The following is a 13,207-nucleotide window of genomic DNA, read 5'->3' on the forward strand; positions in this document are numbered from 1 at the left end:
AATAGTTGAATATCTGCCATAAGCTATTGGAGTGTGAAAAATTATTTATTGAGCCACAGTAATCTAAACAGATAAAGCAAATTAAATTTATTTGCTACAGTCTTTTTTTTGTTTTTTTTTTTTGTGTATTGTGTTTTTCATTTTTGTCTATTGCCAATAAAATTGTTGTTGTGTGTTCAATAGTAATTAATAAAAGAAATAAAAATCAAGTGTTAAATATTTGCCAATTATTATATTTACCATAGAGCCGCATATATCGAATCGATCGATGTGCAGCATATTTTGAGCCGAAAATTCATTTCTATGTTTTATTTTCTTTGTAAATATCGCATTAAACCCACCCAATCAAACTCTTAGTGCACCAAAATCTTAACTTACCAAAAAAAAACTTCTCTAAACAGAAATTGAACAGACAAAAAACAAAACTTACGTGAAATTTATACTTCCTCAATCCCGCAGCTTTAAAGCCACCGCATCACCGCTCGACATCTCCGTCACATCTGCTTTTAAGCCGACCAAATCGCTAGACGCGGGCCTCAATTACACCGCATTTGCGCATTCGAACGCCGCCTCCAACGCATCGCTGGGCAGCAGCTACACGCTTACACGCTGTTCAACACAATCGTTGCACGGTCAGAATCATTTTGACGCGGCGGGAACTTCTTCCGTTGGCTCGCCACCTCTACGCGCCGTAATTGGTCGTCTCAATTCGTTAAGTGACAGGTACAACAATAGCGGCAGCGAGCAATTGACCCATTGGGTGGGTAGCGATAGTGAGCGTATCTTCGAAATGTCTGGCATTGAGGAGAATGCCGCCGCCGCCGCCGCCAGCACGCTTAACGACAAGAGTGAGGTAGGTGTTGGTGTTGGCGGTACTGGGCTGGCCCGTAAAAATAGCGTACGCGCTCGTGCTAATATGTTCCAGCAGTTGCAGGAGAAGACCAAAAGCGAAGAAGCAGCGACAGCAGAGTCGTCGGCGTCAACTGCAACGACGTTCAATCGTGAGGAACAAACTTCACCACGAAGAGGTAAGTAAAATTACGCTAAAAATACATTTACATGTTTTTATTTAGTGAACACATACTCATACGTACATTTGTGTATGTATGTGTACATCAGGGCGGATCGAATTGTATGGCAAGATTTTTTCCGACATCGTTCCTAACAGTTTCGGATTCTAAGGAAAAAGTGCATTAGAGCATAGCTTTAAAGGCTATTTCGAGGCCCTACAATTTTAAAAGAGGTCTTGAACTAATAAGAATAGAAAGCGACAGTTATGGATATGAAGTTAGAAAGTAGAAAAAAAACAAGTCAAGCTATCATAAAACTAAAAATTACCCATAACGAGAATAATTATAAATATGTTATTAATAGTAAAAAAATTATTAATTAGAAAAAAATTTAAATAATACATTTTGAAAATGTTGTAAAATTTGTTTTCGGTTTTTTTTAAGTTTTGGTTTAATTCAATATAAAAAAATTGCATACAGCCACTTTTCCCAATTACAATATGAAACAATTAAAGGGTCTTTCAAAAAACGCGTCTAGATGTCGGTTTAAAATAAAACATGTAAAAATTTAGATTATTTCAGATTTCATATTTTTTATGCAAAATACGCCTCTCACCAACACAAAATTCCCAGGCGTAACAAAGAAAACACGTTTTTGTTTTGCTCAAAATCAGCTTTATTCACTTTTGTAGAAAGATTTATCTTCCCATGCCTCAAAATGGGCACCAGTTTCAGCCAGCAACCTCTTCATTCGAGCGAACTTTCTTACCGACGTGCAAAATTTTTAAGTCTGCGAACAGCCAGTAGTCACTGGGAGCCAAATCTGGCGAAAGCGGTGGATGTGAGAGCAGTTCGAAATTCAATTTATGTAGTTTTGCCATTGTTTTGATTTACTTGATTTTGGCCAACAGTGAGCAAACGCCGGCATCCACTTTGAACAGAACTCTCTCAAGTCAAATGCTCATGCAATATACAGGGTTTGATTGAAAAGTAATGAGCCTTATTTTTTTTAAGAAGTTTTATTAAACCTTTTGGCTTATACAACTAATATTCTTCAAAATAAGACCCTTGAGCGTAAATACACCGCTGGTAGCGGTCCCTGCACTGCAGGAAGCATTTTTTAAACTCATCGCGTTCAGTTCGGCTGTCACAGTTTTTTGGATCGCCTCGATGGTGTCGAAACGCCTCCCCTTCAGCTTTCTTTTCAGGCGCGGAAACAAGAAGAAGTCCGGATGGGGCAGGTCTGGGCTGTAGGGAGGGTAGGGAAGCACCGGAACCCCCATCTTGGCCAATGCAGAGGTGCAGAGGAAGGTGGTGTGCGCCGGCGCATTGTCGTGATGAAGGGTCCAATTGTTGACGACGTCGGGCCGAACCCGGGCGACGCGGTTTTTCAGCCGAAGGAGCACTTCTTTGTAAAATGCCGCGTTTACAGTGCTTCCTGGAGGTACAAACTCCTTGTGGACAAAGCATCGAGAGTCGAAAAAGATGATCAGCACGTTGCTCCAACGATCGCTGCATTTTCGCCACTGCAAAATCCTAACATACTTTTAAAACAGCTTTCACGCGCGGAGCGATGTTGACTGCACCGCTGTTGCCAACGACCTGGACCGGTTTCTAGTGGAAGAGGAAGGTCCAACGATCATTTTCCCCGACCAGCCGATTCGGTTGATCGCTTGGCAGATGCTCCGCGCGGGAAAGCTCATTACTTTTCAATCAAACCCTGTAAAGCCAACCGTTCATTTGATATTTCTACGTGGTCAGCTAACTCACGCAACTTCTCTTATCGATCATTCAAAGTGAATTAGTTTGATGTCTTCTGCCGCCTCATGTGGACGTCCAACTGCGTGGTGCATCATCGGTGTCATCACGTTTGAAGTCAGCAAACCATCGTTTTATTGTTGTTTCAGATGGAGCGGAGTCCCCCATAACACTTTGTTACTTCGTTTGAATGTTACTTTTCCCATCCAGAAGCCGTGTAAAATTAAAACACGAACTTCTTTTTGATCCGTTGTTTTGAAAATAACAAAAGTAGCGTCACTCTTAGCACAATAACTCATCAACTAATGAATAGAGTATCATGAAATTTTAGCAGCTGTCTCTTTAAGGTTAGAGGTGAATGCAATAAAACTAGTGCCATCTATGTGTTGAGCCCGGGACTTTTCAGCCCATGTGTTATATGTGAAAAATGGCAGCACCATGAGCACGTCTGCTGGTAAAATCCGCCAAACAGTCAATTCATGGAAGCTTAATTGTTGAGAATGTTGAGATATGGTTGTTGAACATTGTTCAGCAACACTTTGCACTACAGCAGCAATAGTCTCAACAAAACGTGCAGTTCTTGTTCTGCTAGTCCCTTTTCCATCCTCAAATGAACCAGTTTATTTAAATTTTTTAACCAACCTTTGGATTATAGACTCATGCGGACGATTATTGCCACAAAAAACCAAAAATTTGGGATATGTTGTTCTTGAAGATCGACCATTTTCATAATAAGTTTCAATAATTTTAACGAGTTGTCCTAACGTAAAAATCGTTGCACATCTGTCTACTTGACAAATATGGCAAAGATGAAATAAAAAATGTACCGTCTAGGAATTATTTGTTTATTTTTATTTTTATTTTTATTTATTTAAGTCAAACCTACAACCATGGGTTTTTTTAGAATAATTGACCTTAAAAATAGCCTGCTAGATAAAAGATTCCACAGTAAATATAAAAATATTGCTAATAGTAAAGAAGTCGAAGCTCAAGAAAAGATAAAAAATAATAGCAATAATAATAGAGATTAATTGGAAATCAATTGAAATAATGAGAAATCATTTGAATACATTCAGCAAGGTAATAAAACAATTTATGTTTGAAGCGCAAGTTCTCTTTTATACAGTCTGTATGAGAAAAAAGGAATCGTGATTATTCATGAAGTATAAAAGATATATACTTAAAATTTCTTTTACATGAAAGTATGTCCAAAAGTACGAGTCACGATTAGTCAATAAGCCGTGTAGCCTTCAACGTTGTCGAGTACAGCCTGGCATCTCCGCTGATTCCACATCACAACAAATTTTTTTTTATTTTTAAATTAATTTTAATTTAATTTGTATAATTTCGGCCTTTTCGAATGCGTGCAAAAAAATGCCGCCTCGAAATGCTTCGCGTACTTCTCACTCATTTCTGTTTGGTTGCGTTTACGGGAAATTTTCGAACGACACTAACTTGAGTTAGGACAGGCCCTTTGTAGCCCTTGAGTGTGACTATTAGCAGCAAAAAGCAGAACGAAATATATCGAAAAACCGGTTCTTTTCTTCTGACACAGACTGTATATTTAATATTTCGGTGTAAGTTATGCCAAAGATGGACCGAGAGCACAAAGTATTGAAAAAGCATTGGAATTATTCTCAATTGACATCTAGGCGTCACTTTTGAAAGAGAATTTACAATAATTTGCTTTGTAGCGCCAGCTTGGGGCTCTTTAAATTAAAAGAAATTCTTAGTCTTGCCAGTAATATTCGTTCTCTAAAACTGGAGGATATTTACAGATTTGCCAAAGAATCTGGAAAATTCTCACATGACTAACTATCTCTATCTCTGTCTCTATTCTTTCCTATCTTTTTCTCTGATACTTTTCTCCTTCCCTCCTTGACTATCTAGCCTCTTTCCAGAGCTTTAAATACAACGGGCTTTTTAGCCTGATTGTTTTAGGAGTCACCAAATCTCCTCGTGCTCCTTGGCTCCACCTTTTCAAATTTTAATTTTTCAATAAGTCTTGCCATGAATTCTGGGACAAATTTTTGCTTTTATTCGAGTGCATTGCCTACTCATAAATTATATAAGTAGATATCAGCACTAAATTTTTTGTACCGAAAAATCCGTAGTACAAATTTATATTAAAATAGTAACATTCATAATACTTTAGTTCATATTAATCTTCATATTAACTTTGTACTAACTACAGATATCTTCTTTTACGATTTGGCTTGGTCGAAATTGGCTTTAGCCTACTACTCGACTCTACTGCAGACTCTACTGCATTTTTTTTCTTCTTATAATTCTATGTAGAGCCCGCATCTGCTAGGAACGATTTCGAAAATCATCATTCCACAAAAATTAACCCGCCCTAATGTTGTGAATACATGCAATACCGAAGATTTGGAAAATGTAAATTCGTCAAATTGCAACAAAGTAGGTGATAAGTCAGCGATATGTACCGTGAAAATCGCGCAGCTGCTATTTCTTTTTAGTAAAATTTTACAATACATCTAAAAAACATCATTGAGCAGCACCTACGCATTACTTCTAAAATTTAAAAATACCCTTTGGCAATCCTTTGTATACTCACGCCATTTATTCGCCTTACAAAAATGCATTTTCTTCGCCTAAGTTTTAAGTTGTAAACGAAGTAACTCAGTTTAGTTAGTATTTGGACCGAAAAGTAAAGATAGCAACTTTTATCGCGGCGGCAACGTACATTCGTAGATACAACAAGAACAATTTTCTAAAGTATACTAACCCGGGATATCTATGAAACAGCAAGGGAATAAGACTTCCGTTCAAAACCTAGTGAAATTTGTTCGTACAACGAAAATACCTCAATTATGCATTGGTACTTATTTTATTCTCTTCAGAGTAGTCTCCATGGTAGTAACCAATACGAGGGAGTTTCAATAAGTACCCATGTTCGAAATGAAGACGCCATTTTTTTTTAATTATATTTTTCAACATAGTTCCGTTTTAGAAAGAAGCACCTCTCCCAACGCTCCGGCCGTTTTTCAACCCCTCCAAAAAATAGGATTTGTCGAAATCTCCAAAATACGTATCTGTCTTGGCGATGACTGCCTTGTTTGAACAAAATTTTTTTTCTCGCGAGCCATTCCTTCATGCTAGGGAACAAGACAAAGTCGCAGGGAGCCAGATCGGTTGAATACGGGGGTGCGGCAGCAATTCGTAAAGCAATTCAGACAGTGTGGATGCGGCTGTGTCTCCTTAAATTTTTTGTGAAAACGGTTGAATAACTCACTGTAGTATTATCTAGGTTCTTGCTAGCATATTGTGTGAAAGACTGAAGCCCACCGTCAACCAACTGATTGGACCTTATCAGTGTGGCTTTAGATCTGGAAAGTCTACCATCGACCAAATATTTACAATACGCCAAATCTTGGAAAAGATCCACGAAAGGAGAATCGACACACGCCATCTTTTCGTCGATTTCAAAGCTGCATTCGACAGTACGGAAAGGAGTTACTTGTATGCCGCGATGTCTGAATTTGGTATCCCCACAAAACTAATACGGCTATGCAAGATGATGTTGGAGAGCATCGTACGAGCCGCAGAACTTAATCGCTCAGGCACAATATTTTATAAGAGCGTACAATTGTTGGCGTATGCTGATGATATCGATATCATCGGCCTTAATAACCGCGCTGTTAGTTCTGCCTTCTCCAAACTGGATAAAGAGCCAAAGCGAATGGGTCTGGTGGTGAACGAGAACAAAACGAAGTACCTCCTGTCATCAAACACACAGTCGGCGCACTCGCGTATCGGTTAGACAGTTATAATTTCGAGCTTCTCAAAAACTTCGTTTATTTAGGAACCAGCATTAATACCGATAACAATGTCAGCCTTGTAATCCAACGCAGAATCTCTCTTGCCAACAAGTGCTACTTTGGACTGAGTAGGCAACTGAGGAGTAAAGTCCTCTCTCGACGAACAAAAATAACACTCTACAAGGCTCTCATCATGCCCGTCCTAACGTATGGCGCAGAAGCTTGGACGATGACAACATCCGATGAAGCGACGCTTGGAGTGTTTGAGAGAAAGATTCATGGCAAGATTTTTGGACCTCTGCACGTTGGCAACGGCGAATATTGCAGGCGATGGAATGGTGAGCTGTATGAGCTTTACGACGACAAAGGCATAGCGCAGCGAATAAAGATCCAGCGGCTACGTTGGCTGGGTCATGTTGTCCGAATGGATACAAGCGCTCCGGCTCTGAAAGTATTCGATGGGGTACCAGCTGGTGGTAGCAGACGAAGATGAAGGCCTCCTCTGCGTTGGAAAGGTCAGGTGGAGAAGGACTTGGCTTCACTTGGTGTGTCCAACTGGCGCCGGTTAGCACGAGGAAGAAACGACTGGCGCGCTTTGTTAAACTCGGCCAAAATCGCCTAAGCTGTTGTCGCGCCAATTAAGAAGAAGAAGAATAAGTATTATCCACTGATCCTTCTTCCTTTTACTAAAAAATCCATGAGGATGACGCCGTGCGCATTGCAAAAAATCGTCGCCATAACATTTCCGGTCGATGGGTCTGTCTTCGCCTTCTTTGGAGCAAATGCACCGTGAGAAATCCATTGTTTTGATTGTTGCTTAGTTTCTGGTGTGTAATGATGAATCCAGGTTTCAACAACGGTAAAAAATCGACGCAAAAATTCCTTCGGATTTCGCTTGCATTGCTCCAAATACTGCTTCGAAGTTAACAACCGCATCCGCTTGTTGTCGACCGTCAGCAATCGCGGCTCCCATCGAGCCGACAATTCTTTTATCGCCAACTTATCATGCAAAATATGAACTGCCGTTCCGGTCGACACACGTATGACCTCTGTCGCGAAGTCGCGCACTTTCGTTCGTCGATCAGTGAAAATCATGTCGTGGACATTTTGAAAGATTTCCTCGGTAACCACGTCTGCCGGACGTCCTGGTTGCTCCTCATCAAAAACGGATGTTCACCCACGTTTAAATTCGTTGAACCAATATCCAATTGTGGACATAGATGGCGAAGCGTCCCCATAGACAGCATTCAACTTTGCTTTTATCTCTTCGTATTTTTCCCCATTCAAAAACGAAAAGCGAATTACCGAACGAGAAGCGAATGAAGACCTTTTTCCATCTTAGCGAAAATCTCGTAACACGTCTCACTCGCATAGCTGCCAAATCCAAGCTAACCTATCAATCAGTCTGAAAATTGTTTTGCTGTCGTTTGATAGATGGCAGCATACTATGCTAACACCAGCTTCCCTCAGGAACGGCCTCTGTTAACAAAAACAGATACTTATTGAACAGCCCTCGCACATTTGTACGATTTGTAAACGTTATTGAGGCGTAAGTCTTTCCATGATGAAATGCCAATGAATACTGAAAAAAATAATGTGTTTACTTTGACAGTAGTCACGCGTGATCTATCAAAAAAACCCCTTTGGAAAAAGTACCTACAATCCGATCACCCTTTATACTCGTATATACAAAAGTGCAGAGAGTAATGCGTAGTCGCAGGGAAAGACTCGCGGATTACTCAAACGATGGCCTCTAATTCCACTGGGTTATAAAAAAAATGGTTTCTAATTGGCTTTGTTCACAGAGCAAATCGATTGCTTAATTTACAATCAACATAGCCATAAGATTTTTGAATTTTTCAAGTAAAAATTTCTTCTTCATGAAATTCAAATCTTGAAGAGTTAGCAAATATGTAAGAAAGTACTCGTACAAATCTACATATGTGCCTCGTCTGTACATTTTTTTCACAATAAGTAAATTTTCTCACCCTTCATTTTATGGACTCCGCCTGCCAGCACCTCAAACTTGTATTGCTTTCATTAAAAGCTTCCAAAAGCTATTGTTTGCTTTTGTGTGTATTAGTGTGCATACATACATATGTACATATGTACGTATGCAGGGAACAAGTTGTAATTTGGAATAGCACAATATTGTGCACCTAACTGCTAATTTATGACCCACAATAATGAGCCAGATATAAATTCTGACGCAATTCAGTACACCACGTACTTACATTTGTATGCATATATGTATGTATGTATGTGTGTTTGTATGTATGTATGTATGTATGTAGATATGTACGAGTATAAAAGTATATACGATTACTTTTGTATTTGGGTATTTTGAAAAAAAAAAATCAAAAATTCTATGAAAGCTGGCGAAAACCGGCGAAACTTGACGCATCTACAACAGGTTCTAAAGTGTATTAATACCTTCGTGGACAGCGACATATAATACAAATCTACATTTGAGTGTAGTTTACAAAAAATGGTAGAAATTGTGACAGTCAGCAACTGAGCTACCACTACAGCAAGTAAATGTCTGCCAATCATACACCAAATCCAAGTACATAGGTGCAAAAAGTCTAACTATTGTGCGGCAACAATACGCAAGCAACGACAGTTGCGGACAATAAAATCCGGGCATAAAATAACTACAGTTTGTGCTTCATTTTTTTTTTTAATTAGAAAGGTCGAGCCAAAAAGCAACGAAAGATTTAGTAACTCCTAAATCGTAGTTTGAAGGCACGAAATTCGACATTTTTGAGAGCGACAAAAATGCATTGTTGTATGAAACGTGACAAACAATGAACTGAATATTGTTGACAGATGACAGATGAAAAAAACAAGACATTTGGGAAGGTTTAAAAATACGCCTAGCGACATCTATGAACTAATAGCTGAAAGGCTCACTTCATACGAATATACCTGGTATATATAAAAATGCTACGAACTTTTTCCCCAATCTCATATAATGATGTTTCTCCACAAATGGGCCTAGAGTTGTATGCCGCCTCCGAATAGTTAATGTTTTTTTTGTTTATTAGGAACTTTTTCACAGCAGAAATACACTCGGCGGTTTGTCATTACCTGCTGAGGGGCAGGCTATTACGATTACAAATTCTGTATACAAATTACGTTTTGAAACTTCATTTTTGTTATTTCCCAACGCTTAACTATTGTTGTTTTTGCATTGTTTTCCAGCACCACGTCAGCTTTCGCCCACACCTACCATGTTTGCTACACCACCAATACTGAGCAGCAGCATGGCCAGCGCCGCCAACGCGAGCTGCAGCGAAGAGCATAAAACTCCGCAAGTTCCAACGCGAACAGAAGAGGAAATCGGTGAGTGTTGCTCGAGAAAATTCGCAATCCGGCGCAAAAAAAAACGCGTCCATTTTTCATATCCTCTTCATAAGCACCAAAAATCCAAAACCCATTACCACACAGCAACCCTTCTCCAATATTTCCATCAATTCCAACGTCATCATCATCGTCCACGTTTTGACGCTTTGAATGCAGATTTTGTTGTTCGTTTATGTTCGATTTTAACTCATTGCATTATTCGTCATCTAAATTCCAAACTGAAATGTCAATAAGCCAATGTTTTTGTTCTTGTTTTTTTTTTTGGTTTAAAAAGAAAAAATTATTACATGATTATGCGGCAATATAAGTATTTAGGTAAAATAATAATTAATAATTAATAATTTTTCATTAACTGAATGGAATGCAAATTGAATTGATTTTTTTTTAATTGGCTCAATATATTTTGGCATTACCTTTTTATCGAATAACCCGGCACGTTGTTGTTGTTGCGCATGCTATGCATATATATTTGTTGTTGTTGTTGTGTTTTTTTTCTACCAAATATTTACTACTATCTACGATTGCTACTAAAAATAAGTACCACCTACTGCATACTACTACTATTACTTACTCGCATTTCTATTATTTAAGCAACAATGCTTTCATTTCGCACGGGCACACATAACTGCAGCAAAAACAATGTACGTATTTTGGTTTTTATTTTATTTTTCTCCTCTCATTTCTGGGTTTGTTATTATTAACTCATAAATTAACCACGCCACAGCCCACAGCCACTGTGGCAGACGAAAGGCGCGTGCCATCGGCGATTATATAAGCAAAATATTATATACAACACATCTATGGTTTTTACGTGTGTGTGTGTGTGTAAGTGTTTGCATGTTTATATTATATTTGTGGGTTTTAAATGTAACCAAACTGCCGGTTGTCGGTTGCTAATAACTTGCAAAAGTGAGAATTGGAAAACTGCAATACAAATTTTATGCAAACTTTTTGTATTTGCCCGATTCGTTTATTGTTTTTCAATTGTAATTATTTTTCTATAACGCTTCCGTCTTATTTTAATCGAAGCAATTTCTTGTTACATGCACACGAATTGTGCAAAGAAAATTTTCGTAGCTTTGATTCAACTTTGTTTGCTTTGGTTATATTTTAGTTTATAATTATTTTTTTTTTATTTCTCATAAAAACTTGCTCTAACATTTAGACAAAAATTTAGTTTGTTTAGAGGAATATATTTACGGTGGAGCAAGTCCGGATGGTCTGGCCGCAATCAGACCGTTAACCAGCTCTCAGGGATTTTTAAAGAAGAAACAGCTGATTTGTCAAGGCACATAGAGTACTGAAGGTGGCGCCATTACACAGTTACTTTACTTTGACGTTTTTTTGCTGTTGTTTGGTATGCGGAGGTGGAGTTTTCTAAAGATACATACAGTTTGTCAAGAATATCTTTGCATAGTGAAGAAAAATTTTAAATTTTAGGTTTGATCGAGAATTCCAACAACAAATAAAAAAGCAAACATAAAATTTATACACACATTCCATTACTGTACTTGTCTACGACTATTGCGCGCACACATATTACAAAAACAACAACAAAAAAAGATGTTTACTCTATTTAAATAGTGGCAAAAAAATCTTTGCATAACTGATGAAAAGAACAAAAAACGCAGTTATTTTCCGCGAATTTCATTCATTTGGGTTTTTTGCAAATGGTATGGAATGTGAAAGGGGTAAGAAATTATTTAGTTATAAATTTAGTTGTCTTCAGTGCTACAAGTGATCTCAGATTTGAAAAAAAAATGCCAGGAAAACGAGTTTCAAAAATTATTATTCAATTAGTGTATTTCAATCACTACAAAGGCAAATCAGTCAGAGAAATCGCCGATATGTTCTCCCTCAAGATTAGAACTGTATATAATATAATAAACCGTGCTGAAAATGAAGAAAGACTCGAGTGGAAAGGATCTACAAGCAGACCAAAAAAAGTGACGCAGCGAATTGAAAGTAAAATTATTAAAACTATTTATAATAGCCCGCAAATCAGTACAAGAGGATTAGCTCTCCAAGTGGAAAAAGACTTCGGGTTAAGAGTTTCTCATGAAACTGTTCGAAAAGTGTTGCAAAAACACAAACATTCTTCAAGAGTAGCTAGGAAAAAACCGCACAAAACGTTGATAAAAGATTGCGATTTGCCACCGAGCACATACCACTTCCCACAGAGTACTGGGATGACGTTATTTTCTCAGATGAGACGAAAATGATGTTCTACTACCATGATGGACCCCAGAGAGTTTGGCGTAAGCCTCTCACAGCACTACAAAACAAAAATATTATCCCTACCGTAAAGTTTGAAAAACTGTCAGTAATGGTTTGGGGTTGTATATCAACAATGAGAGTGGGTGAAATCAAAATTTTGGGCGAAATAATGACCAAGGAAGTATATCTTGATATTTTAAAAAACGAATTGACTTCCAGTATTAGAAAATTCGGCTTTGTTGACCCGGAAAATTCGAACAAATTTAAATACAAATACTATCAAGATAATGATCCCAAACATAAATCTTATTTATGCAGGTCTTGGTTACTCTACAACTGCACCAAAGTTATTGATACTCCCGCCCAAAGTCCCGACATTAACCCAATCGAAAATTTGTCGGTTCATTTAAAAAAAAAGTAGCAAAAAGATCGCCAACTAATAAAACTGAATTAATAAGATTCATCAGAGAAGAGTGGGAAAAATACCGTTGGAATATGATATTCCGCAACTATGTAATTAAATCAATGCGAAGTCGTCTTCAAGTGGTAATTGATGCCCAAGGAGGACATACAAAATATTAATCCCAAAAGACTGCATTTTTGTTGTTTTTATCAATTGCGCAAAGATTTTGTTGACACTTTTTAAATAGAGTAAAACTCTTTTTTCTTGTTGTTTTTGTAATGTGTGTGTTTTTGTAATATGTGTGCGCGCAATAGTCGTAGACAAGTACAGTAATGGAATGTGTGTATAAATTTTATGTTTACTTTTTTATTTGTTGTTGAAATTCTCGACCAAACCTAAAATTTAAAATTTTTCTTCACTATGCAAAGATATTCTTGACAAATTGTATGAGCCGACTCATACGTATGCCCGATCCACATGTGCGATATTCCCCGCCTCTTTTTGTACTAAATTTCGTAGTGCCTGCGGATTAAACCACCCCATCACCTCCTCAGCAAGAAGTTAACGTTTCCATGTGTATGTGTATCCGTATCCATTTCTATGTGTCGGGAATCATAGAGAAAGTGGTTCTTCCCTTCCCACTATCGTTCCATTTGGTCTGTCTATTTAGA

The 13,207-nt window shown here is 38.0% G+C and overlaps 1 protein-coding gene across 5 annotated transcripts in view; it reads left to right on the plus strand.

Moving 5' to 3' along the window:
- LOC128862571 (pneumococcal serine-rich repeat protein-like) overlaps window positions 1-13,207 on the plus strand; it is a 160,382-nt gene that overhangs the window by 138,136 nt on the left and 9,039 nt on the right. For all 5 annotated transcript variants that reach the window (XM_054101281.1, XM_054101279.1, XM_054101280.1 and 2 more), the window contains 2 exons: window positions 460-1,028; window positions 9,755-9,895. In XM_054101281.1, coding sequence (XP_053957256.1) covers window positions 460-1,028; window positions 9,755-9,895 — 710 coding nt within the window. The remainder of the gene's footprint in view (window positions 1-459; window positions 1,029-9,754; window positions 9,896-13,207) is intronic.

This window comes from Anastrepha ludens, chromosome 4, assembly GCF_028408465.1.
Source record: "Anastrepha ludens isolate Willacy chromosome 4, idAnaLude1.1, whole genome shotgun sequence".
NCBI classification, from domain to species: Eukaryota; Metazoa; Arthropoda; class Insecta; order Diptera; family Tephritidae; genus Anastrepha; species Anastrepha ludens.